A 27556-nucleotide genomic window follows, 5' to 3' on the forward strand; every position below is an offset into this window, starting at 1 on the left:
CGGGGGGAGCCGGGCAGCGGCGCAGCCAATGAGCCCCGGCGGGCTGGGGTGAGGGCGAGCGGGAGGGCTGGGAGGAGAGAAAGAGAGCGCGAGAGCGAGACGGCAGGAGACGGGGAGGAAGGCGGGGGGCGTCCTCCTCCTCCTCCTCCTCCTCCTCCTCCTCCGGGCGCCGCCGCTGCGCCCATGCCCGCGCCGCGCGCCTCGCCCTAGGCTCGAACCGCCGCGGCCGGAGACGATGGGGCAGAGCGCGCCGCCCGCTCCGCTCCTGCCGCCGCCGCTGCTGCTGCTGCTCGCCGCGCTGCTCGCCGCCGCCCTCGCCGGCTTCCCCAACACCATCAGCATCGGTAAGCGGCGCGGGCCGCCCCGGCAAACTTCACCTATTTTTTTTGTTAAATTCCTTAATTGACGAATTCGGTGGCCGCGGCGGCGGGCGCCGCCGGCGAGTCCCGCGGAGCCCCGCGGCCGCGGTAGCCTCCCGCCTCCTTCCCCGCAGGTGGACTCTTCATGCGGAACACGGTCCAGGAGCACAGCGCCTTTCGCTTTGCCGTGCAGTTATACAACACGAACCAGAACACCACGGAGAAGCCCTTCCACCTCAACTACCACGTCGATCACTTGGATTCCTCCAACAGCTTCTCCGTGACGAACGCCTGTAAGTAAAGACGTGCCCGGCTTTGCGCCCCGCTTTGCGCCCCGCTTTTCCGCGGCACCCCGGAGTTATCCCTGGTGCGGTGCAGTGCAACAAATGTGCGCGTGCCCCGCGCCGGGCTCGGGGCTTTGCAGCGCTACGTGCCCTAATAGCAGCTGAGCGCAAGTTCTCATAGCGCTTCACTTTCCCCCCTTAGCTTTTTCTTTTTTGACAGAAAAACAGCCCCGGTGCCTTTGTAGCAGCGTTGTGTAGTTGCAATTAGTGCATCTGTGCTCAAATAATGTCCTTTTTCCTCCTTTTTTTTTTTTTTTTTCTGTTAGGGCTGCAACCTCAGTGTGCAAAACAGTGTAATTTGCAAATAATAGCACGTAAAACAGAAACAGCTGCTTAAAGCCAACCTTGAGACGTAACAGGAGGGTTTACTTCTTCCCTGTGCTCTCGGAAAAAAAAAAAAAAAAAAGGACGTTTTCTTTTGTTTTTCCTCACGGAGAAAGTCTCGGTTTAAAAAGTGCTGGATGCTGCTGGGGCTGAAGGCAGAGAAACCAGCACCACAGCGTTGTGAGCAGTGGCTTTGCACAGGCAGTGCGTGCGTATAGTTTGAGCCTCAATTAACAAATGAAGCAAAATAAAACTTTAATTCGTGTTAGTGTGGTGTTAAAAGGAGAGCTCCTTTTCTGAAAGATGGGTGTGTGTTCTGCATTTAAAAAAGCATTCATTTACCTACAGTATTTTCTGAATATTGGTTTTGCTGCGGTGGCTAAATGAATTTTTTTTTACCTTTTTTTTTTTTTTTTGTAAACTTTTGGAAAGATAGGGAGTCTTACTGGGTGTTAGTTGTGTATATATATGTTTTTCAGTATATAGAAATATGTCTGTGTATGATCTAAAGGACCTCTGAATACCATGTACCAACTTCGTGTTATGAACAGGTTTCTTGTTCATATGCTGTCAGTATAGGGCTTTTTAAAGATGAAGGATGGTACTAGTGTGGGGTCTTGGAAAAAGGCTATCTGTTGTTTTAAAACAATGCAGTTATTTGAATATCTTATTTCTTTATTATTTAGGAGGATTAGAATGTGGTTCTTCTCCTGTGTAACAGGAAGGCTAGGAAAGTAGATATCTGAAATTCTAGGAAGGATAAAATGTTTTCTGAGATAATTCAGATTTGGAGAGCATACAGTAAGAAAATACTCAGAGAAATTGTGGGCTGATGTTCCAACATACCCCCCTGTGATTGCTTCTTGCTAGTGCAGCATCAGACTTAAAGGGGCTTTGGATTGGGACCTTTAATAGTTGGGGGGAATAATTATATAATATCCAATTAAAATATTCAGTAAAGTGGAAAAAAAGCGTAAATAAAAGTGTGCCTGTCCTTTGCATCTTATTTTACTAATCCTATCCTGCCTCAACAGCTCTAACAACAAACATCTGACTATTAATCCTTAATCAGTGTAATCCCTTCAAGAGGCTGTATCTCAAACATAGTTTCCTAAATATCAATTATATGGATTTAAACTAAATACATTAAACTGCTTGGGTGATTAATTATTAATTGTTTTTTAAAAGTTCTACCGGCACTTCTTCCCAGATCCCACCGAGAGCAGCGAAGCACACAGTCATGCAGAGGCAGCCGATGTATTATTTAGTTAGTGTGCTCCTCATCTTCTGACAGCTAATGATTGTTGTCGTTGCTTAGTGAAAGCTATGGTGACTTAGCAAGATGAGAGTTGATTTTCTGTAGTGTCTGGCTGCATGTTCCAGCAGACATACTACGAATGCAGTGAAATTTGGGAAACTTAAATCTCTGGAGAAACCTTGGACCAGAGAGTACCAGCTTATAGTAACCTCTTTAAAAATAACAGATGTGAAAGAAGAAACAGAAAGAAGAAATTGAGAAGGTGACCTTGTCTGTAGCAATGCCAGACATCTAGTAATGCTGCTGGTAGGAAAATAATATAGTGAGTCCAAGTCACCAGTCATTGAGAACAGTTGCTCCTTTCAGATGTGTAAGCAATTCTGTTTGGAGTGAGAAGACTCGTGCACACCCGCGCGCCAGGGTGAGCTAATAGCTCCTGCACTACATGGCTGATGTGTAAAACATTCTGGCCTCAGTATCCTCAGGCCCATCCTTGCTTCCTAGCCGAGTGGCAGGCAATTTCTGGGTGCTGCTGTATCCATGAAGGAATCCTTTCCACAACATTTTGCCTCTATTGAAGATAAGCCTAAATTGTCTCCGGCGCTGTCACACGGCCTTTTGATCAATATTTGCAATTGGCAGGGATCCATATAGGAGAAACCTGCAGTGGCTCTGCCTGCTTGCAGTGGAGGGAGAGGCTGCGGCTGACTTTGTGGTGGGATGTGCAAAGCAGCTGAAAGGGAATCAGAGTGAGCAGCGTGTGTAGGTTGAGCTGTGCTGGCAGAACCCTTAGCTAGTGCTCTGCATTCCCCCTTGCTCTCAAGTGTACGACAGTGACTGTAATAAATGTTTGTGTGTGGGGGGAGCGAGGGGCTTTGTTCGGGAAAGGCTCCTGTTTTTACTGTGCAACTGCACATCCTGCCTGCTTGGTGCAATCTGGTGCATTCCGGAGGCAGGAAAAAAAATCTCCTCTCAAGTATCCTCATGAGCCAGAAATAAAAAGCCCACCCCTGATGGGGTCGATTGGCGTATCCCGTGATGACAGCAAACTTGTATAGAAGCGAAAAGGGGAAAAAATCCTGCCCTAAGCCCCTCCCTCTCTTTCCCTTTTCACTTAAGTGATGCTTAATCTGATTTTCATGTAAAACCTCTGTATTCCTACTCTGGCTTCACTACTAACACCAAGCTTCTCTATATGCCTTTAATTTACATTTACAGTGCCTTTAATTTACATTTACAGATGCTTGCACTTATAATCTTCATCTACTCTCTGTTTATCTACTTGCCTGTTTATTTAGCTGTGATATCTTCATAGAAAGTAAAGGCAAATACAGTTGAAAATTTCATTGTGTTTAAAGGTGAATTAAAGTTTACTGGTTGGCTTGAGGGGTTTTTCATCTCAAAATACGCAGCTTTCTGTCGTTAGTGGGGGGAAAAAAAAGTTGAATTGAGCTGCATATGTATAAAATTAAGTAAACCATGAATGTCTTTCCTTATAAATTGCTCACCAAGGGAGTGAGCTGTCTTTTTCAAAATAATGCTAGTATAACAGCTCAAATGGATAAATTCACAAGTCAAGCATTCATCCTGTTTTCATGATAGCCTCTGGTGGAGGGTGTTAGCGTGAATGTAGAATTACATGTACGATTCTGGAGATCATATTCCCTGGAAATAACCCGCCTGTGTCTTTCTGCTCTGCACTTGTAGTGCCTAGACTAGCACTGCTCTAGCCTCTGCAGTGTCAGCTCATTAGCACACAGATCTCATATTCCCTCTCTGCACTGTCATTGCAAAAAAATTGCTGTTGTATACCTTTACAGCCAACAAATGTGTTCTTGGATTATGTACAATTTGTGAGAAATATTTAGAAAAGCAACCTCAATCTTATAGATAAGGTAATCTCCATGGAATTTCTGGGGGGAAAAAAAAAGCATTAATTTTTGTAAGAACTCTGTTGATCATGCAATGATAGTGGTAGGATGTGTACAGGAGAAAAGGGGCTTTGATTGCAGAATCTAATTAATCTATGGATTCCTTCTGTCTAACCCGTCAGCTGCAGATTCTTGTCCCATTATTTTAAGTCATTTCTCATATATGTTCCTAACCTGGAAGGCTCTTTTTATATTTTACCAGATTTTGATGTGTTGTTTTTTTTTCTCACCTATAAGCATTTGTTTTTTAAGAAACAAAAGGGGGGAATATAATTACGTAGTTACCTTAAGTTGCTGAAATCTTTTAACTTCTTGGACACTTTCCCAAGGGAACCAGATTTCTGCCTTCTCCTGAAAACTGAAAATTATTCTTTATCATCCTCATTCTCTTCGTGTTTATTCTTTAAAATCCAACTAAGATGATTTCAATGGAATAAGTGCCTTTTTTTTTTTTTTTTTTTTTTTTTTTTTTTTTTTTTTTTTTTTTTTTTTTTTTTTTTGGTAGTTTTGGGAACGTTGCAAATACGCTGCTGCGGGGCTGGTGCTGGGCAGGTTTTGCAGTTCAGCCACGTTTATTCCCTCTCGTGCCGCGCAGGCTCCTGTGCAAGTGCTCGTGTATTCAGCACCCGCGCTTTTTCCCTGGGTGCTGCTCAGCATTTCTTTTTGCCAGTTGGCAGATAATTTGCTTCCCTTGCATCTGTGTGCTCTTTGTCCAGCTGGCGAGGGACACTGATACTGAAAGTGGTCAGCTCCATGGTGCCAAAAGCCGAAGCCTGGCTCTCTGAAAGCCCTGCCAAGTTTGGGCCATGTACTGGTGCTCCTGCCTGAATAAAGAGCACAGGGTGCCTGCCTGCCTCTCCCGGTGAAGAATGAACCCTGGTTTGTCCAAGCATTCTGTGGTAAAACACCTGGAAACGTGCTCACCTCGCACCTCTGTTCATTATTGCTCAAAAAAATGCCATTGATGCTGTGGAACTTCCTCAAGCATTGCCCGTTGTTGCTGCTGGACAAGGGAAATAAGCAGGTTTTGGGGCAGGGGTCACAGCTTTTGTAAATCCTGGGATAGATGAAAAAGTGAAGCAGAATGTTGTTCTATTGAAAGGTAGCTATGCTTCATTGCAAAGCAGATGAATTGTCATTAAGCTTTATGTGATCCTGGTGTAACTAGAAGGAACCATATTTTAAATTATGTTTCATTAAGAGTTTTATTTAATTTTAAAATAAGCTGAATCGCCTTTCCTCCCCCGCTACATATAATTGCATTTACATACTGTTTAGATGTTACAATTATACTTAACTCCATATTTATTTTAATGGACTCTTTTTTTTCTGAAATTCACCAAACAGATAAAGAGCAAAGCACTATGCAGAGAGCCATTTCCTTGTTTCATTTCAGGGAGATTTTGTGCTGGTATAGAAACCAATTCAGACTATTTCCTAGATAGCACTGGGCCTGTGGAACCCACTGGACTACCAGTGTGAGTTGGAGAACAACCACTTAGCTCCAAATCCTAACAGACAGCAGGGAATGGAAAGTGGGAAAGGGAGCTGATCTATCTTTAATGACTTTTCTTCTTGGCATAATCCAGCAATGTAATGTTTTTCCATCTAAAGTATGTATTTTGTCATTACCTCTTTAGGGTTGCTAATTGATTTAGGCATCCTTACAAGTTCTAGAATGTGCTGTTTTAAAGCAGTAGCTGTTTATTTTTTATGTTCAGTTTCAAATCAACCAGAACAATATCTTTGGTAATACTGGTGTGCTTTCTGTGAGAAAGACATTTATGTTGGTTTCGTGTTTGGTGTTCAAGGTACAGCCTAGGGTCAGTAATTTTTATTCCATACAGCAGAGATTACTGGAAAACCAAGTAACCATCCCCCTTCCAAAGGGGATTCAAAGGCAACCTAAAAACTCTAAACCAATTCTCATGAGGCTTAAATTTGCTCTACAAGGGTTTGTACCTCCACTAGAACAATGTAGACATCTAAAAATAGCAAGGTAAAAATGATTGATCCACATTAAACCAGTTTCTGTGAAATTGTGCAGTGACCACTGTAATGAAGCAATCCCCAGGCTCCACTCAGGGGGATTTTTCTTTTTCTCTTCCAAAAGTATGTTTCCCATCAGAGGCAAATGTTTGCTTGCCTCACTTGTATTACCTGCTTTATATTGCTGCTGAACTTTAGAAATCAAATGCCTTAGAAACCTCAAACTTGAAAGCATGTTGGAGTTCTTAATTTGGAGTCATTCTACAAGGATGCCAAGGAGGAGGCTCGTGTGGAGCTCTTGTAGGAGGTTGATGCCTATCCCAGAGCTACGTGGTGGGTGCTCTGAAGCGACTGGGTTTCAGCAGGTTTGGAAGTGGTTCTGTAGTGTTTCATTTAGCAGCCTGTGCATCCATGTGAAATGCTCAAAGACAGCACGTGCCTTTCTGGTTGTTCTCACCAAGATGTAATCCTCATAGGTAAAAGTATCGTAGAGAAAAAGGAGATGAGGCTCCTGTGCAGGAAGGAAAGGGATGTGTTAATGTCTCCATTTAGCAATCAGTCTTGCCTGTCCTTCTGGTGAATTTTGAGGCACTCCCTCTATTTCCTCACCTCTAAGCACCTCTAAAATAGTGAGTGGCAATGTGCAGCTGTCACACAGACACTAATAGGAGGCCCAGAGACCCTTCTGCATGAGGATCAACCTGCAGAAACACTGTGAAGCAGGTAACTTGCCCTGGCACTTGTAAAAAGGGTGAATTGCGCTCCCAGAATTGGATAATAGCCCAGGTGAACACTCTTCTGCGGGAATGGAGCGACCCCTCAGAACGCTTGTGTGTAATTACTTTTCTAGCCTGTGTAGACATTTCAGATAAGCTCAAAGGTTTTTTTTTCCTCCAAAAACAATTTACACGTCCACTTTCAGACCACTTGTAAGTTCTGCAGTTGCATTCGGATGACGGATCCTGCCCTTGTGCTGGGCTTCTGTTTATTGAGGTTTAGTAGCAAGTGATGTTTGGAATTTTCATCAGGAATAGGTGAAAAAAGTCTAGGGCTGAACTGTGGATTCCACTTGTCATGAGTCCTTTTTAATACAATAGTGGTATTTTAGAAGTGGTATCTGGGAAATGTAAATTCACTGTCTGATGGGATATATGATACATACGTGTTTGGCCACAGGCATATGGTCAAGAGATTAATCATTGGAAATCATTAGCTCTTCCACTGGATTTTACCTTGATTTGCAGTAAATTAGTTGGTTGTTTTTGGTAGCATAGTTTTGCTATCTCTTATGTAAAGGCAGTACAATTTTCCTACATCCACAAACGTTGAAGAACTGTTGCCAGTGAAAAACTCGTAGAGCCTTGGCTAGAATGGCCTCATCCTTTCATTGATCACTTCTTCCACTCCTTTCTCTTCCTATAAATAATAACAAGCAATTCTTCATGCTTCTGAAAAACAAATTACAATAGGTCTTTTTAATTTGCTGTGCTTGCCATGGACGTGTGTTCCTGCTGATGAAGCTAGGAGAGCATGTTGCAGCCATACAGAAAGCCAATCTGTCACTTGAGAGGAGAGACATTTCTGTAGCACAGCATGTTCCTGACTCTTGCTTACCTGACCCGCACTGAGAGTGCTTGCATTAGTGGTGAGAGAAGGAACTGTCTGCAATGGAAGCAGAGCAGCCTCTCGGCTTCTCCAGGAGGTTCCTGCAGGGGCTGCTTGTAGGACCTGCTGTGGTTTCAGTCTCTCCCCAGAGCCGTGGGGCCGTGTGGTCTGGGGCTTGTAGCCTCCTTTGCTTTCTGTGACCAACTTCCATGTCAGAGATCTGAGAGGCAGGTGCTACAGGTCCCTTTCTGAAGACAGCTCAGACTGTGATTCCTCTGATGTTTGCTAGAGGTAGCAGGATATGCACTAACGTGAGCAGGGCTGGGTTCCTCATGATCACCTTTGTGGTGGGCACCCTAGTACACCTAAGGCAGGTGCTGGTCACCCTGCTCATTGCTGATGCATTGCGTGGCAAGTGCAGGCAGCTGGGCATAACTCGCAGTTTCATCTCAAGCTTGATAACTAGGCAGCTAAGAGGTCGGGAAATTAAACAGCAGAAATCAGGGAAATCTAGTCTTGCAGTCCTTTTTCAAAAGTTGGTGGCAAAACTCACTGTAATGTGTGCCAAAGGCTTCAGGGACCCGAGGGAAAAAGAGAACATTGAGCCACGCTGCTGAAAAGAAGATTCAGACTCTAGTCCTGTAAATCCCTAGGTGAGTTCAACACTTGTCTTTGCTCATCCTGAACTCTGTAAAAATGCATTGGTGCTTAGTAGCTCTTGAGACTGGTAGAGGCTACTTGCTTTTTCAACTGATTCACTGTGTTCCTGTGAAGAATCACAGGGTTGTTGCATCCTGAGGGATCTTGATTTGTCTTTGAACCTTCTGTAAATGCTGCTGTCCTTAAAACACCATTTTGGAGAGGGGGAGGAAGGGAGAAATAATTGATTTGTGGTTTTTGTTTTCAGGTAATGAACTTCCTTCCCATAGTCCTTTACATGAGAACATGATACAAAGTTATTTTTATCAGTTTTAGGATTTGGGGTTTTCTAAGGCTTTACCACGAATATCCAAGTTTGGGTTCGGAGATCTTGGGTTCAAATGCACTGTTGTTTCCCAGCTGACAAGTGAGAGCTAATTAGTGTCCATTGATTTGCAAAGGACTGACCCAAGGGTCTAACCTGCACTGAATCTAAATCATTAAGGGGATGCTAAATTGTCTGGGAAGTTTAATGTACTCGATTATCTTTCTTTTAAGTGTTTGCTGTGGTCTGGTGGCATCGCCGAGGCGCCTCGCTAGCATCACTGCAGCGATGTCAGGAGGAGCTGGACCTGAGGAAGCGCTGACTGACTAAGCAGTCGGCGTAAGAGCTGCTATCCTACCTCTAACTTCCTTTTGAAAATGCTGTTGTCTGGGACAGTTTATTTGTAACTTCTTGATGTATGTAGAACAAGACTAAAGAAAAAGTGGACGTGGTCTTGCTGGCTAATCCTGCTTTTTCTGTATTTCAGTTGTGCCAGCCGAGGGCTTTTTGCCCCTGCTGGACCAGCTGGTGCTGGTTCTCGTGCCTGTACTGAACACCTTGTACAGGTCAGCCCTTGTGCCTCCTTAGTGCCCTCATCTTGGCGCAGTTCTGTGCATCCTGAAAGGGGATGTCTATCCCCGGACTTCACGTGGCATGATTTCCAAAGGGCGTGATTGGAAATGATGGTACCTGTGTAACTTGTTAATCTTTCAGTTCTGATGGAGTCCCAAAAAGATTTTTAAAATGATTTTGGGATTGACTATTTAAAAAGTCAATTAAGTACAACAGTGTTTCATTATTTCAGACTACAAACATTCTTTTGGTTCCAGCCTAAGGCCATGTTTTATTGTTGATTTGGAGATGATGCTTTCTGGGCTATATACATCTTTTCCTGTTTAGAAACAGTTTAGTGAAGTCCGTATTGGCTAAAAAAGTGTTTCTGCAGACATGAATCTGCCTTTTTCAATGTAAGGGCAAATAGACGATGGATGTAAAAACCTTTCCATATGTATTTTGGTTCACTATATTTTTTCAGTGCTGGATTTTGTGATGGATTTTATGAACTAGCAATTTTTATCAGTTAAAATATGGATAGCATGTCTTTATTACCTGTAGGGGCACTGAGAAGATTCCAAAGTTGGTCAAAATGCAACCAGTTTACTGTCCGTGTAGTTTTCTAGGATTCTGCTTTGGCTGTCCAGGTGTGTGACTGATCTTGTTTAAACCATGAATTGATACAGCTATGCTGCACGCAGAGTGTACTAGATGTACCAGTATTTTCTACAAATGTCCTGCTTCAAAGCAGCGCATTTGTATGCACGAGGTGTGTTTTACCACCACTTGTTTTGTGTAACATAGAAAGAAATGGCAAGCATTGATGTATAGTTGTGTCTATGTGCAGTGACACCTAAATGTTTTAGCGTTTCATTGCTCTGCTCTAATAGAAAGAAAGCCTCTTCATATCCCATTAGGTAAATGTGGGCAGTCAAGATTCAGAATGAGGTCTTACGCTGATCCGGTTTCTGCCAGGATGGATTGGAGGAGCTCTGGGGTTGGAGGAGCGAAGGCAGCGCATGGCAGGATAAAAACATGGCTCTGTTGTGGGGCGATCCTGCCTGGATCGGCGAGCGCTGAGACCTTGGGCCGCTGGGGATCCTCCGAGGGAGACTCTGGGCAGCTTCATCACTGGGCTCCCTCTCCTCCGCTGCCCAGGTGCTGCAGGCCTCTGACTTCAACAACTAAATTTCAGGCCCAAAGTTAGACGAACTGAATACCCCCTTGTTCAATGTTGCGCATATTTCCGCTTGAACTTTGGGAAATTTAACAAAATGTTCACGTTCAGCAGTAATAAGTGTCCCTTTATAAATGATGCTGGGTATCTCAGAAGTATCTGTAACAGACTGTGTAGAGCAGAATCTGGCAAGGAAAGATTTTGTTTTTCAATTCAAACAAAATAGAGTGGATCAAGCAGTCTCCAGTGCAAAGTGCTGACCTTGCTTTTAGCAGGAGTCACTTAAACCATCTCCATTCCTCAGATTTTCATTTTTCTTTTTCTGTTTTCCTACTCCCGCCATACGTATTTTTTTGGCTATGATCTTTTCACTACTTTCCTGTTTCTCTCTGCATCAGCCCATGGATTTTGCAGTTCTTGTATGAATAGAGACTGGGTGATACTGAAGGAAGACCATAGGCTTCCATGTGAAATTTAACTCATTGCTTCTCTTACCCGCTTGCACTACTGCTATTTAGCAATAATGCTGTTCGAAAAAGATGGTACCTTTTCCTGAGTCGCTCTATAGCTAATCCAAGAAAAAATGTCTGGAAAAACAGGATCTTTTTGACTAAATCAGAAAGCTAGCATTTCAACCTATTATCTGTAAGAATACCCTGTTATTTTTTCATGAATAGTGAATCTATCATGAGTAGTGATACTGCTAACCCCTGCATCTTGGTGAGATTCCAGCTTGGATCATTATCAACATAAACCACTTATTCTCCTGGAAGCTTCATTCAGATAAATTATCTGCACTTCCTGTCTTAAATTCTTATTGTGGTGTTCCGCAGCGTTAGCCCTTCTTGCGTATGAGATGCCTTTCAGATTTGAGTTGAGGCAATTTCTGCGTACGCTGGAGAGTACAATTGGATATTAAAGTAAATTCTCCCTGCAGGCTTTTCTGAAAAGATTTTATGCTTCCTTGATAATGTCTGGAGATTCCCTGTGTTAATAAGAATTGTTTGGTTAATTGCTTCCAGAATCTACTGCTCTGGAATACTCTGCATTAATCAGGATCTTTGTGCGAATTTAAAATGGCATTTTTCTGGACAAAATTGCAAGCAGGATTAATATGATGCCTCTTTTTTATTACGGGCTCTCCAAAAATGTTTGTATCAGCTCTGTGTATGCCAGGGTAGATTGCTGGGTTGAATTCAACCAGTTCCCTTTAAGGGGATTAAAATGTTCTGAGCAATAACTTATTATTGATTATTAATTCTGTCCTGAAAAAGGTAGGACAAAACTGCATGTAAAACATGAATCTATCATTTCAGTTTCTCAGGAATTGGAATTCAGAGTGTGGAAATGTGCTGGCAAAAAGTCCCAAAGGCAGGAGAGCCAGTTCTGCAGAATGGGTGTAGGAACGACTCCAGGGCTGGAGACTCTGCCGTGCCACCCTGCCAGCCTCTCACCTGGGCAAAATAGGGTGTGAATAGGGGTGTGTGTGAAGGGTTAAGAGGAAACCCCCTGGTGACGGTGTGGAGATTTATTCCCAATATAGGGTAAAGAAAGCAGTAACTCTCAAATAGTGGTGATCAAAACCAAGAAAGAACCACAGCTTGATATATTCACGCAAGGAGCTGGCTTTTCTCTATGGATATCCTGCAGACAATTTTACTTGAAAAATATAATCAAGGCTTTCATTTTAAAACAGCCGTTGACTCTCCTTGCAAAGGCAGCTTCCACAGTACAGCTCGTCTCATTCCTCCGAGGCACAGAGGCACCAACTGGGTTCTGAGCCTCCCTCTTTGTGCAATTTCTTCTTCCAAAGGACTTCATGTCATTAATCCTTTCACTGCTGCCCAAGCTGCCAGAAACAGCCTCCTGCTTTCTTGGTGTGGCTCAATGTGTTACTTTTATCTTGACGTATTACATAGCAGTAAGCGTGTAAAGTGGATAACAATGCAACTTAATTATTATTTTAATTGCCAGCATATAAATATTGTTGGCAATAGGCTGTAAGAATGAGAAGCGCTATGGCTGTGGATGGAACTCTACGACGGTCGGCAGCAGTTTGGTTACCTGCATAGTCTGTTTGAAGGATGCAGGGATTTGTGCAGGGTTATATCCTACCTGCTGGAGCTTCAGTGCAGCCTTACGCTGTGGAGGAAGGAGCTGAGGTGGCAGAGGTTCTGGCTCCCGTTGCTGGGTGTCTGCAAGCAAGAAGCTGCTGCAGTCCTACTGTGTACGAGCCCTGCAGTGATGTCTCAGGGCAGCACATCCTCCCTGTGTACAGCTCCTGGGGAAAACTGGTCATTCCTCTGTCTCCCTCTGGAGCACACACCAGGGATATGTGATTCCTTATTAATAGGTAAAAATGTGATAGAAAACCTCACAGTAATACCCGGTGGTGTGGGAGTCCTTCCCGCAGAGGAGGAGAGGTGTTCAGAGCCTTGGTGGTGGGGCCCCCCTGGCCCACAGCATTGGGGTTGTGCTGGATCCCAGGCCCAGCAAGACGGCCAGGGAGAAACCGGTCACTGCAGCTAGAGCAGAGGGGCCGCCTTCTCAGTGTATCAGTGTAGTTTTCTTCAGGATCTGGACTTAGCAGAGATTTCCCCCCCCCCCCCCCCCGTAGTCAATTGTCTCTGTCTTCAGTCCTTTTCCTGTGTGGGCTTTTTTTTGTTTGTTTTTAGTTTTGTTTTTCCTCTATCTTCTGCAATACTTTCAATAGATGGGAGCAGATAGACCATGATTTTCTTTTTAAAAAAGAGCTATCCCCCTTTAGAGGGGCAGTGCACTGGCTTGTGAGTGGTGCCTTCTGTTCCCCGTCTGCCCGTGTTCACCTCGCACCCGTCAGCCTGAGCACTTTGGTCGTTTCAGCGCTGAGAAACACTTTTAAGGGTGGGTGATTTTAATGCTGAAGTAGTTTAAAAAGGCAAAAAAACACTGAACCTTGCTCAGGTTTCCTCAAGCTGACATTAGTTGTCCCCAGGGTAGCCTTGTTCAGATCATTGGAGCTTTCTCTGAATCCAGTTTGACTTCAGAGATGGTTGCAAATCCTTGGGATTGTGTGAGTTTCTTGCGGAGCTCTGTGCTGGAGCACTGGATTGCTTTCAAGGCTGCCTATATGCAAATAAAATAATTGGGTGTTTGGAGAAAAAAAAAAAGTAATAATAATAATAATTCTTCAGCGTTAGTTTCTTGCAGCCTGCAATGCCTTCTGCACCAAAATGAAGTTCCTGCATTGCAATGATGAACCTCCTGAAACAAACAGCAGAGATTAGTATTATTTATAGATAACCACAGGATCGTTCATTCATCTCAAGCTGTTTATTTTGGGGCAGCCTGGTGAAACTGATGAAACTGCCAGTTGTCTGAAATGCTGCTGCCAGTCGTTTGAATGAACAGTATTGATTATAGTTACAGGACTATTCATCTCATACTGGCACATATACAATACATGTATTATAAAAATGTCTCTGTTGACAGCTGGGATATGAAATGATACAGTGAATTATACATCTTTATAGGCAGAGAGTATACATAGACTTTTCTTAATCCAAATCTAAGAACAGGCGAGTTACCTGAAGGAAAACATGATGGAGTAGCATTCTCCAAAGAGTATCGTGAGACCTTCAGCAGAAACAGCCACTTAGCAAATTTGTGTTGAAATGAGCTGGCATGGTGAAACCCCAATGAGTTCTAACTGGTCTGAGGAGTATTCTGCTGTGGAAACCAAGAAAAGCTTATTTTATTAAACAAGTAATAGACTTCTCCTAAGCTGAAGATGTTAAAATAGCTGTTCCAGTCTACTGTATTACCCCAGTTTTATTTTAAAAGCAAAGAAAATCTAGAGGTAAGGCCTGTTTACAGTGTATATAGTAGCAGTCCTCTGGGTTTATAGCAACTACCTTCACTTTTCTGATTTTTGACTTAAAAGACTCAATGGTTATGTGTGTCTACACTGTCCCTCGAAAGCTTTTCATCCTTTAGTCTGTCACTTAATTAATGGTCTGTATCCCAGTTGCTTGGGTGCTCCCTCACGTGCTCCTTTTGATACTGGATTTACTGGAGAGAAGCTCAGCAGATGGCCCTTCAGCTGCAGTCCTTGTCCCTTCACTGGAACAATCTGTTGTTCTAAACCTGAATGCTAAACAACCCAGAAGTTGAAATATGCTTCTCAAAAAAAAAAAAAAAAAAAACCCTCTCATTTGCATGGAATGTGGTCTTCCATTGAAAGACTGGTTCCTATTTTGGAAAAACAACAGTGGTCAAGTAAAGATTAGATTTTCAAGTCATGTGCTTGATTTTCATTGTCTTGTATTGTGGTAATAGAGAGTGACCGAAAGAAGATTAAAGTGTTCTGGGCATTTTTTGAAGTTTTACTAGTATTTACTTGATTACATCTGAAACAACCCCATCGGCAGTTATTCCAAATTTAGACTCTTTCAAGTGAGAGCACTTTGCCCATATCTACCCAAGCTAATTAAGATCTGGGATATTTAATGAACAATGTGAACGATGCACACTGGTGACAGGAGCAACTTGTAGGATGACAGGTATATGGTTTTAATGTATATCTGAGATCGTAGCGAATTTTGGAAATAATGCATTTAAGGTGCATAAAGTATATAAATATGTAACGTGTGATGGGACAGGGTATTTACATGTTCACTCTCCTTAAAAGTCGGTGAGAGGTATCTCAATATGTGTCCTCCCCTTGTGGAGGGGAGTAGCCCCCTGCCCACACACCGTCAGCACCACGAGTGCCAGATGGACGCTGCTCATGATCTGTGCAGTTCAGCCAAGATGCAACGCTAGCAACTGTGCTTCCCAAAATACAGGGCTCTCTTAGCTGGAAAAGGCTTTGCTTAATTGTTTTCGAAACTTTCCCTGCTGAAATTATGCATCGGAGCAGCACATACTGAACACTTGTGAAGGCTGAACTTTCTCCTGCTGTTCATGAACCAGATATACTGTAAATGCAAGCAGTAGGTGCTCTCCTTACCTCTAATTAAGCCTGTATGCAAGTTTTACTATTCAGCTGCAGTATTGAGTTACTCAGAAAAGCTAACTTGGGAGTTGAAAAGCAGGTATTTTTGCTTGGTAAACTATTTGTAACAGCTTTGCTTTTCTGCTTTCCTCAGCAGCAAGGACAGTTTTGGCAGAGGTGAAACGAGGTACAGTGGTGAGTCGATCTAATGTGTCCGTATGTGCTCTCTTGGTTATGGAAAACGGATTGTTTTTGGTGCTTCCTTCATAGTAAAGAAGAAAATTTCCTGGAAATCATAAAGAAAGGTAGTCTTCTGTAAGTGATATTATTTCTTCTATGGAGCTTTGATAAGACTGATTCTCTATCCTGAGACATAAGTGTAATTACTTGTCTTTGGTTTGTAATCAAGAGCTCGCAAATGCACACATTTCTAGCTTTGCACATGTGAATGGCTTCATCAGAATTGAGCAGGACTAATTCCATGAAACTAAGCACAAGTGTGAGCATATGGAGAGCTGAGAGTCATAAGCACAAACCTACAAACCCCAATGATTATGATTCTGTCTCCTTCTAATACTTAAAGTGCTGCCAATAATTTCTTCCAAAAATATGAGGACACTTATGGTGATAAGGATTGTATCTGATGGCTGTCTGGACTCTTTAGGAGATAGAGAAGGAAGTAGGGCAGTATGAAGAGGTGGTGAGGCTTTTCATGTATGGTTTGTAGGTAAAAAGCTTAGTTATGATGATGTTCTTCACAATTTGATGTACTTTTCAGTAAACAGCCTCTTAGAAAACTCAGAGGTTGGAGCTGGTCTTTGTCTTATAATGTCCACGCTTGCTTTTCAAGAGTCAGTTGAGCACTGTTCAAAATACAGGATTGGAGAGTCTAATTCAGGGCCGTGCTTTGATCTTCATTAGGAGCAGTTCCCACGGTGAGAACCCGTGTGGCACGGAGCGGTCTGCGCTGTGGTCCCCCCTTGCACATCAGCCAGGTAGCTCTTCTCAGGGGTGTTCGATGGTTGATCTTGCTGCCAAGAGAGAAGATGTAGGCTTACTTAGCTTAGATAAGCCTGTTTTTCAGAGGACAATGTAAAGATACTTGATCACAGGCCCAAGTTCTTCGCCAAACAACCTTTCCACTGTTGTCTGTTACTTTTTTTTCTAATCATTGACAGTAATACAAACTTTTAAACAAAAAGAAACCATGATTATGCTGTTTTAGAGGGAGAATTCTATATCCTGAATCATATTTCTTCTCCTGTTTGGTTTTCCTTTTTCCTTTATCTTAAAAAAGACTTATGTTTTTTCTTTTGTGTCAACACTCTTTTCTTTTCCACTGTATTTGCCTCATGAATGAAATATTCATCTCCTGTTTGTGCAAACATCAGCTGTATCCAGGGTGAAATTTTTGAAATTGTGTGTACAGTGACATCATTCTGTAAAATTACTGTAATCAGTGATGATTCTCGGTACAGCTGTGCAACAATATGATTGCTTGATCCCTGGTAAGTGTCATAAAGATGAAAAGTTTTACGTGTAAAGATTTCCCACTCAGTTCCCTCCAAATCTTCCACAACTGACATTCAGGAATAAATCTTTTAGGAGAAGAAACTAATTAGCTTGCATTTCTCACATCATTGGGTCTAATCAATTGCCTGCACTTTGGATTCCATATTTGGTAAGTTATAATGGACTCTGTGCAAGTTCTTTAAGGTATAACAGTTTTAGGAATAGACTTCAAAATACAGCTTTTCAGAAGGCTTCTTCTCTGTAAAGTGTGTTTAGTTGCACTTATTTGCTTGACATGGCATATTTATTCTGCTTAGCCACAGACATGAAAATGATAGATCTTACCCTTATTTACTGTTGTTTGAGTGATCCTTCCTTGAAAAGGAAGGCATTGATAAAAGAATTATTTTTATTTGGGGTGGTTTGGAGTTTTGCATTTAGGCCCCAGTGATATGCTCTATGATATTATTCAGTTATGTTTGTGGTAACAAGGTATTCTTTATTTGAGACTAGTGTGGGAGCTGGGGGTCACCAAACAAATGATGGTAATTCGGAAGCCCAGAATTAAATCATACGTGCTTCATTTTTAACTAGAGAGTCATTTATATTCCAAGTGCTCATGGCTGGTAAATTATCCTGCTTCCATCAACCTCTCCTGTTCCCATATTCCCTCAACAAAGTAAGAGGAGCAGTGCAGAGCGTGTCTGGTTCCTGTAGACTAAGCAAGAACTGGGAGAGGAGGCTCCTATCAGCTGGCCACCATCTGGAGCAATGTGAAAAACAGGAATGCTGAAAGGATGAAAGATTTTTAGTGCCCTGAACATAGATTAGAACAGCATAAAGTCCCAAAGGCTCTGTGATTAAAGAGACACAATGAATTTATGAATTACATATAGTCTGTGTGGAAATGTCATGCTGTCCTTACTTGTAGCACCAAAATCACCGTCGCTTGGAAAGATTAAAGGGAAAAAAAAATCATTTCTTCCTTTTCATTTTCTTTCTTCTTTTCTAATTTATTTTGCACATGAAGCAGTAATTTCTGACTGGTTGCAAGATTGCATCTCTGTGTTGGTTAGTTCCATCATTTTTTATCTTCACTTTTTAATACAGTTACAAGAAAGAGAGGAAGAATTACGTATAAAAGCATGCTGTTAAATCCATAAAAATTGTTGAGAGAGCTGGGCTGAATGTAGCGCCTGGAAGTGCTTTGAAATCATCTTTAAAATCTGAATTTGTATCCAGCTGAGGATGGAAACAAATACATTAGAGAGGAGGATAAAAAGGACCTAGGACGGCACAAATTTACTACTTGGACAATGGAAAATAAACAGCAGTTTGAATAAGGTGACTCAAACTCTGCTTGTTTTCCCTAGCAGGATGGCTTCAGTAGGCTCCGCTCAGGCCAGGTTGCACCGAGCTCTGAAGCAGTGCAGAGCTGGCGTGGTGGGCCCTTCTTTCAAATGATTTTAGTGGTCCCAAACTCCCTGGGAATTTACTGTTCATGGTGTTTTGCATTTGTTTGGTTTGTCTTCTGTACATATCAAGCCTTTCTGAAATATTGCCTGTGTACTTAAACAGTGACAGTATAACTATTTGCCTTTTTTTTTTAATCTCCTCTCCAAACTTTGCAAACTTTTGTTAGTTTAGCAGAAAACCGCAGAGGACAAGAGCTTGCTTTGTGTCTATGCAGAGTGTTCTGGGTTCAGAGCAATCCTCCTATGCAGAAAGGAAGTTCCAAGTATATCACCATAATTGGAAAGATTAGGAAAAAATCTTGAATAGTTTTAAATGTTTCCTATTTAATGGCTATTCAACAGTGAATTTAGCCCCCGAGGTAAAGAACAGTCATAGCAAGATCTGAATACCTGTTCCCATTTACCAGGCAGTCAGCAGTGCTTTTTCCTGGGGAAATGCAAAGAGCTGGTGAATTCATCAGTCCTCCTTATGCAGATCCACTGGTGACTTTAAATCTTTGTCTTCAGTTTATTAAATTATTATGAGAAAGTCATTCTGTTATCAAATTCATTTGTCTCATCACAAACTTCTGTGCTATTTTTGCTATAGGAAGGTTTTGTCTCGCTGATAACATTGCCAGTAGGAAGTAAGGCCTGGATTAGCTCATGTAAATGAAAAATATACAGAGGCAATCCACAAAAGTTGTCCATGCCTATTGCTGGTGTTTCTTGGAAAATGAGGCCTCTTGTGCTTTCTATTATAGTCCGGAGAGACTCTTTATTTAAATAGTCACTCTGAGAAGCTGTACTACCGGAGTTCACCAAGCCTATTCTGTAGACAACAAAAATTTCCAAGTCCAAAAATAATGTGTTGATGAGCCATTTTGGAAGAGTGGATGCTGTCAGTGAGTCTGCTTGAAAACTGAACTAGAAAAATCAGTAGCATTAACTTAGCACTACTAGGTTACTTCCTTGCACTACTTACTTGCTAGTACTACTTCCTTACAGCGTCTTGCTTTAGATAAGTCTGCCTTCACCTTGTTGCAGTACTTGTATGCTCTTTTGATAAGATCTATAGAACTACTTGAGGTACAGGGGTGTATGTGTCTCTGTAGACATTTACGTATGTGTGTGTGTGTGTGTGTGTTTTCATGGGGACATGAGCAGGGCAGGGCCGGTTTGAAGGAAGTTGGTGTTTCAGGAATGTCTTCCATGGCGCGTTGAGACCCTGCGGACCGGTCCATGTGCCGCTGCACGGGCAGGGTCCTGGTGGGCCCCAGGGAGATGCCTGTGGGACACAAGTGAGCCCGAGCCCTGGGATCGTCCCCTCTCATCCTGTTGGCTCTTGGTGCTTTGTATAGTCCCATTTGTGGAGAATCCTCATGCAGCATGAGGACAATTCCTGAGCACCGAAGGATGTTGGGTGATACAGAGATGCCTGAAATGTCTGAAGAAGAGGGAGATGCTGAGATCTTAGGGAGAGGTGGGAATGGAGCTGCCTGTTCTAAGCACGGTTGAATTCAGTGGTTGATGTCTTGGACCTGGCTGGTGCTGCACGTGAGGAGTAAGCAGCAACGGGGTAGGGCCTTCAGGGTGACACCGGCCACCCTTGTAAGGAGCTTGTCCTACAGCTCACCACAGAGCAGCTGTGGGCTTGTGGGCCCTTCTGCAGCACAGGGCCGTGCAGAGCTGTCGGCCAAACTGCTGCAGCTCAGCTGGTCGGTGCCAGCAGGTCGTCTCCTCCATCCCTGCAGCGATGCGAGCGTCGCTGGGTCTGCACAGCAGTGGGGAGCCGCTGCTCAGAGACACCAGCCTGTTCTCTGTCTAGGCGTGAGGGAGTTTCCTTCAACCACCGCAGGGGTGGATTGATTGCCTGGGATTCACTGTGAAGGCTTCTGGAGAGAGGAATCCACTTTAAAATCTGTGCTTGTTTCCTGCCACGAGCAGCAGAGATTTGGCTATCAAGACGGGAGAAGACCCAGGCAACCCCTGATTGCTTTGTGCCGGAGGCGGCGCTGCTTGCCGAGGGTGCGCGGTTCTGCGGGAGGCTCGGAGGTGTTGGCTGTGTACACAGGAGCCAGCAGCAGATTTATCGACTGTTGTGACATGTTGGAGGAGGGTTTTCTAGATGCTTCTAATAAATGCTGCAGGAACCTTTGGGTTAAGAGTGCTAATGCAGCTGTGAGGCACCTCTGTGAACCAAGAGTGCTGAGGAAAGAGGTAGAAAGCAATAGTCTGATGTAGATGGTTGAAGAGCAAGCAGATTGGGAAGGGGAGGGGGGAGTTCCAAAAAGTTTCAAGCATCAGTTACTTGAATATGTATTTTATTGACATGTAAAGAAGGATTATGTAAAAACAGGGCTATAATTGAAATACAATAAAAAGTACTAAAGCAAGATCTCAGAATAGGAAGATACCAAAAAGACTGCAGTGTGCAGACTGGCTTCCTCCTTGTAACACTGGAAGTTACAGGTTCTTCTCATATCTGTCATCCTACCAGCAAGGCGAGTCATTGAGAGACAGGAGAAAGGGCTGTTCTGTCAAGTCACAGGAGAGCAGGAGTGTTTCTGTTGGCAGAGATTTTAGCAGGCGATGGCAGGGAGACACTCAGCCAATCTGGAAATGCTGTGATGCCAACCAGACCGAATCACTTGGATACCACTAGTACAGCAGGACGGGGTGCAGCTCTGTAGGGGCACCTCCTACACGGGATGTGTCTAGTGTTCACTTCGGTCCGTGGCCTCCAGTTAGAGCGTCTTGTGTGCGTGCCTCAGTCTGCTCCTGCTCAGCCAAACACTCGAGCGCACCCTTCAGCGCCTGCATGCAGCTTTGGCACCCGAGGGCTTGCCAAGGCTTGCAGATGTCACGGAAGCAGCTCTGCACACGTGGAGCGAGCGGCTCTTGAGCTGCGCGCTGCTTTAGAGACGCGCAGGTGCTGCCCGCGCTGCTGCAGCCTCGTGTCGCGGCAGGGCTCAGGCACTGGTGAGAACTGCTGGGGCTGCTGCTCTGACACTCGCATGAGGTTTCGAGCTCCATAGGGAAGGAAGGAGCTCTGCTCCTCTCTGCGTAGGGGCCTTGTGCTGCCCCTCTTGATTAACCAAGCTCTTCTCCGTGCGGGGTCTCGTGGAGCACGGAGGAGCAACGCGGTTCCACCAGGTTAACGTTTCACTGCACCATTAGCTGAGAGCAGAATTGAACCAGCACTGAAGGCTGTGACAATCTGTCCAACCCCCTGGAGATTAACAAATAATTTCAAGCTAGGTCTGTTGTCTCGCTTGGGCAACCTCTCCTCTCAAAGGGCAGGAGCCTGTTAAGAATTAACATGTAGCAATGTGACTTTTCTTTCACAATCAAGCTCTTGCTGTATCATTTCCATCATTTCTGGCTTGAACATTATTCAGCTGTGCAGCAGACAACTCTTTTGTTATGTGCCAATTAACCCAGCTTGATAAATAGTGATTATGCATAATTTATACAGAATAATATTCTCGTCATTCTCTGTAAATAAGGCACTGGCTTAGCTGAGGGCAATGGGCTGTGAGTTATTGTCAGATGTGATCCTGACAGTCCCAGAGGCTGGTCAGAGGAAGGATTCTTTGGACTGTAAAGCAGAGAAAAATGATACCAAGAATAAAACTAAAGGAAGGACACAGAGGAAGGGAGAGGAATTGTTTTTGTTTATGTAAGGGACTTTGGCGTTTTGTTTTTTGTCGTTTTTCTAGCTTGCTTTTTCAGTAAATTGAATAGGCATCTCCTGCTGTCGCTGAAGTCTGGGAGCTTCTCCAATGAGTTTGGGTATCTGCATTGGACCCCTAAGGAGCATCTTAGCTTTAAGCTGGCTGCTGGGGCCAGGTTTTCACAGCTCTTTTGTTTCCTCTTTGGCATTAGCTGTGCGGAGCCTGATAAGCTGACAGCACAAGGAGTGAGTGGGAATTGCTTATCCCTATGAAACTCAGGTAACCGGAGAGAGACACGTTGGAAACATGAACTCCAGCTCCCCAATCCAAGGTGTGCTTGCAGCAACAGCGTTACTGGAAAACTCCCGCAGTGCCTGCGGAAGGTCAGGTAGAGTCTGCTGTTAAACGGAGGTGTCCCTTGGCCAGCCCCGTGCGCCGGGTGCAGAGCCAGCACGACACGAGCTGGAGGCTGCCTGTGCTGGGGGTTACATCCCTCCTCCTTGGACAACCTTAATGCTGGCCTTTACCTCGTGGTGAATTTTACCCAGTTCCAGATGTGTTTGCTGTTGGGCCTCTTCTGCCTCATACCATGTAATATATCCCCACAGGCCTGTAAATGGCACCACCTCAGCAGATTCAGCTCCTCTTTCATCACGCCGCCAGAGCCTGCCGTTGATTTATTGCCTTTCACCCCAGTGGCACAGGATGGAGTCAACTTCTGAAGTCACTTAGAAAGGGATCTGCTGAGCAAGCATTCATTTAGTGAAATTCCTCCCCTTTCTAGCTGCTCCACGGGGATGTTCTGATGACAAGAGTGGGAATCCCCCTCCGACTGGCGGGTGGCCGCGGCTGCAAGTCCAGGCTGCTCTGTGCCCTGAGCCCTGCCTTGTGCAGCACCCTCAGTCTGGTGCGTCTGCTGCTTGCTGATGGGTGGCATTCCTTCCTTGCACTTCCGAAACCGTGCTTCTCTCAGCCTTTTCTTCAAGGTATTGACCACGTGTGATATAGGTCATCATCTCTGAAAATGGTAACAGCATTTACTACTTTCCGTCAGTTCTTGTCTGATTTGCAGCAGCAACCCTTTTCTGAGCATGTCCTTTTGTTCTGCAGCAGTAGGGCTAGTGTCTCATGGAACTTCCATTGCTTTGAATAAAGTCATGGAAACGCTCATAATTTTATGTTGAACGATCAAATGTTACTATGCGTTTATTAGAATATGCGTATTTTCAGAGTGTATTGGCTGCCTGTAAATTAATTGGTATTAGATGTTACTGTGTTTTTATTACTCTAACTTTTGAAGGAACAGAATTGTTCATATTATTCCTCTTGCCTACACTTCATAGGAAAAACTCCTTTAAAAAATCAGAGAAATAACTACCATCCAAAGTGGTAATCATAGCGTGCTAGCACAACAGCTTAGTTTAAAAAGTAAAGCATTTCAGATGGGGCAATGAACAGGAACAAGTTATTTAGCTCAGATCTGTGTTACGTGTTCGTGTTGCGTGTACAGTGTGCTCCAGCTCATGCTTGTGACACTCCGCAGGCATTAGTCATGAGGCAGAGAATACAAATGAACATCGTTTGCTGGGAATATGTTTAGATTCTGCGGGAGAAGCTTTGCCAGGTTCTCACGAGTCCCTCGGGCAGGCATTAGCTTGTCCCTGCTTTAGGGAGAAGGGAGCAAGGCGGGATGCGTGTGCACTAGGCAAGGACTTTTCACAAAGCCTTCAAGCTCAGTGAGCTGCAGGAGGCACATCCATGCCTTAAGTCTCCTTAAATTTGAGGTCAGTGCCTGAAATGGAAGCATCTTGGAGCGTGGGCTGGCTATTAGGAGCACAGTCTTGGTGTTATTGGCAGGACGTGGCCCTGGAGAAACGGAGCAGAAACAGCTCCTCGTCAAGCAGCACTTGCGTGAAGGTTGGGCAGATGCCTGTGGCCTTTCTGCTTCATTCGAGCAGCAAGTTTAACGGCCTGCAGAGAGAAACCTCCTGCTGCTTCTTCTGCAGATACCTCCTTTGGTCCCAGGACCAGCATAGGCAACAAGGGAAAGAGCTCACCGGTGACACAAATTCTCTTTGGTTAAAGCTGGGCCCTCCAGTGATGTTATAAAGCATCCTCAGTGTCTTTTCTTTGGAACTGCTCAGTATTTTTTTGATCTCTTCTCCTTCAGAACAAGGAGTAAGGAGCCTTGCAGCTTACAGAGGAGTTGGCATGGGGAGGGAAAGTGGACTGTTAACAGAAGACCCTCCGGCAGTGTCTAGGTGGGTTAAAACAGAACATTTGAATATTGTGGATTAGGCTTTGAGCTGCCTGATTGGAGAGCTTGAACTCACCTCAAAGTCACACAACAGTTGCTCGTCGTGGGTACTACCTGATATGTAAGAGGAAAGAAAATCCCTCCATGCAAGGTATTGTATTATTCTGATTAGCATGTATTTAAGTATAGTCCTCAAATACTTAATGGACTGTTTAAATCATCCTCCAAAACATTAATTATTTTTTTGGACACGTGTATATCTGTTCTTGCCTTTATCCATTTTAAGCTTTAAACCTCTATTTTGGTTTCCTCAGACTCCAGTAGATTAGCCTTCAAATTCAGCCATGGTAATCTGTTTAATATTCTTTCAACGGGAATGTTCTTGTAGAACTTTGGATCCTGAATGTTTTAAAGATCAATATATAACAGTGATTCCAGACTACTGACAGTTAAAATGTTTTTATAATTTGGCCTTTTTGATAAGACTGATACTTTTCTTGGATGTTGGACAAATGGACCACTTGCTTTCTTCAAGCATCGTAAGTATGTTGTAAATAAGAACATTTCTGAGTGTAAAATGAAATCATATGAAAATTGAAACATTAATGAAAACTTGGTAGGTTATTTGGGCAGGATGCTCCCTTTGTGCTTGAATTTCTTCCAAGTTTCAACAGAATTTTGAGCTTTGTGGCCAGCTACTAGCTTTATCTTTGCAGGTAGTGTAGAAGCAGCAACTGAGCAAAAGCAACGTGCCATATTCCAAGCTGCTCCCGTTAGCTTCTGCACGATCCCTGCCAGGATGAGGCATATCTTGCAGAAAACTAAGCACACTTTGACTTTGCCTTTCTCAGGACAACAGTTGATATTCAGCCTAAATCGTGGTCTTGCAGCACGATGTCCTTGTTACGACATAGGACTTTAAACTTAAACAGTTAAACTAACTTTTTAAAATACCAAAACTTGCATTTAAGTTGAGCAGTCACTGCAGTTCTTGCCAGGCCTCTGCCATGCATGAGACTTGCTGTTACTGTTCCTGCTAGCACTGTTATAGCCTAAGTGGCCTATTTTTATTGCTTGCAAGCTGGCATTTTTCATGCACTCGTAAAATTCTCACAAATGTTTCAATCAGTGTGAAGAATAGATCCAGCATGCAGCAAATTCATGTACATTGTTAGCTTTTTATTTGACAATAGTAATACACATGAAGGCCAAAATGCATAAAATGTGATGAGTGGAGCCCTGTATGTCATAAATAACTGGGCATGATGATACAAACTGAGGTTGTGGTAATGTATTTGTCCAGCACCCAGGAACTGTAATTGCCATAAGGGTCCTAAGTGGTCTTGAAAAATGAATGATAAGTAAAATGTCGTTTAAGACTGTATTTTTGGGCTGGAGTGAGCGCAGAGTGACAAAATTGGTCTAGAATGGGGTTTTGGCCAGAGATTGTTTGGGAATCTGGGCATTTGTTTTGAATTGCTTTGCAGTAAAGTGTTTAAAATATGAATGGATTAATCCTTATGCCTTTCATTTGCAATTCAGTTATAAGCTTTTTTTCCCCAGAGCAGGTGCCTGAACATGCTGGGTTTTATCTTATGAGCTCTTCTACAGAGAAACGCAAACTAAAGAATATGTAAATGTATGAAGAAGGCACTGGTTGGAACATAACAAGTCTTAAGTTTTTCTTTTCTTATGAAAAGAAATACATCACTTTTCGAAAAGTCTTTTGGCTTAAATGAGGAAACAACTGCAGCTCATACTTCTGGTTTGCTCTCTGCCATAGGATTTTTTTTTTTTTAATGTTGTAAGGTCACATCTTTTATTAGATAGGATGAGAAATGATGTTAGAACCGGCATCTAGGGAGGATGTGGATCTGATTCCATGTTGCAGCTTCCTTGGTTCACTCCCAACCCCCTGTGAAACTTAACTGTTTCAAAAATGGATGTTTTCAGAAATGCTCCTTCAGCTGAATGAATTTTAAACAAGTGTAATCTTTTCTTCCTGGCGGAATTCAGTGTTTTAACAAGTTAGCCAATAAAGTTAGCTTTTATAGGTATAGATAATCGCAATTCACTTCAGTTTCAATATTGAACATGACAATTTTGTCTTTAAAGCGCGTTGTTGAGTCCCATTGCCTGGAGCAGATGTCCCCAAAGGCTCTCGCCCCGGTTCCTGGGCAGCGCTGTGCGGATCCCCTCAGGGCTCAAGGTTGGGAGAGGCCACTTTTTTATTCTGCATGTTAAAATAAAAGGGAAAGGCAGCAGTGGAGGCAGTCGGCTGCTCTGAGAGCCTGCGTGCCCGCTGTGTGATGTGGGGTCAGTGCTGCCCCGTGGGTTGGTGCCATGAGGAAGGCATCGCACGGAGGAGAGCGGCCAGGCCGTGCTTGGAGATGTGCTCCTCGTACCCTGTCGCAGAGCAGCCCCGTTACTCGCTTGGCAAGGAGAGCTGTGCAGTGTCCAAGGCAGTTGGCGAAGTGGAGGGAATTAACATTACCCTGCGGTTGAGGGAAGTGCAGAGCCCGAAGCTGGAGAGCTGCTGTGGGCGGCCTGCAGCGTGTCGGTCGTGCCAGTGCTCCTCCCAGCACCTCATCCCAAAATCCTGTTTCATAAGGAACTGATATGAACAGCGGGGAAATGACTTGTCCATAGAAACAATATAAAAGAAGTAGTGTTTGTAAGCCCAGGTTCAGACTCCAGAGCTGCTCGGTTGGTACCTAGTGTGGTGGTGAATACCCTGTCGGGCACTGTTGTCACCATCCAGTGGAAATGGTCATTAAAATCCAGTCAGCGAGTCCATTCATCCTCCTCTTGTTGACATTCCTCACCTTTTCAAAACACAAGCAAGCTCCAAACCTGCTTATGTATGTTCCTAGTAATGCTTTACTTGTTTATAGAAAGAGCAGAATTTTATTTATTTATTTACTTATTTATAAATGCCAGGGATTTGGTACCAGCTTCTGGACAACCTGTAGTAGAAATGTCAGAGCTGATGCAACCTTGCGGTGTCTGGAATAGTCAGTCACTAGAAAGTAAAGAACTGAATAGTTCTGGAAAGCAAAAACAAATTTTAAACAGATGCAAAGCATTCACTAACTTGGGTGAAATGGGGCATCTTTTTGAGATTTTTGGCCTGGAGCCTTCCTGTGGTCTGAGTAGGAGGGGAAAAAAATGGTAT

At 43.6% G+C, this 27556-nt stretch overlaps 1 protein-coding gene across 2 annotated transcripts in view; it reads left to right on the forward strand.

The window, feature by feature from the left end:
* The first annotated feature begins 283 nt into the window (after positions 1–283).
* GRIA3 (glutamate ionotropic receptor AMPA type subunit 3) overlaps positions 284–27556 on the forward strand; it is a 136720-nt gene continuing 109447 nt past the window's right edge. Inside the window, exons 1-2 of one of the 2 annotated variants that reach the window (XM_026036014.1) lie at positions 284–344; positions 494–652. In XM_026036014.1, the coding sequence (XP_025891799.1) occupies positions 505–652 (148 nt within the window). In that variant the 5' untranslated portion in view covers positions 284–344; positions 494–504. The remainder of the gene's footprint in view (positions 345–493; positions 653–27556) is intronic. The other variant, XM_026036013.1, reaches the window with a different exon arrangement.

The sequence above is a fragment of the Nothoprocta perdicaria genome, unplaced genomic scaffold (genome assembly GCF_003342845.1).
Source record: "Nothoprocta perdicaria isolate Ctin4 unplaced genomic scaffold, notPer1 scaffold_17, whole genome shotgun sequence".
Taxonomy (NCBI): domain Eukaryota; kingdom Metazoa; phylum Chordata; class Aves; order Tinamiformes; family Tinamidae; genus Nothoprocta; species Nothoprocta perdicaria.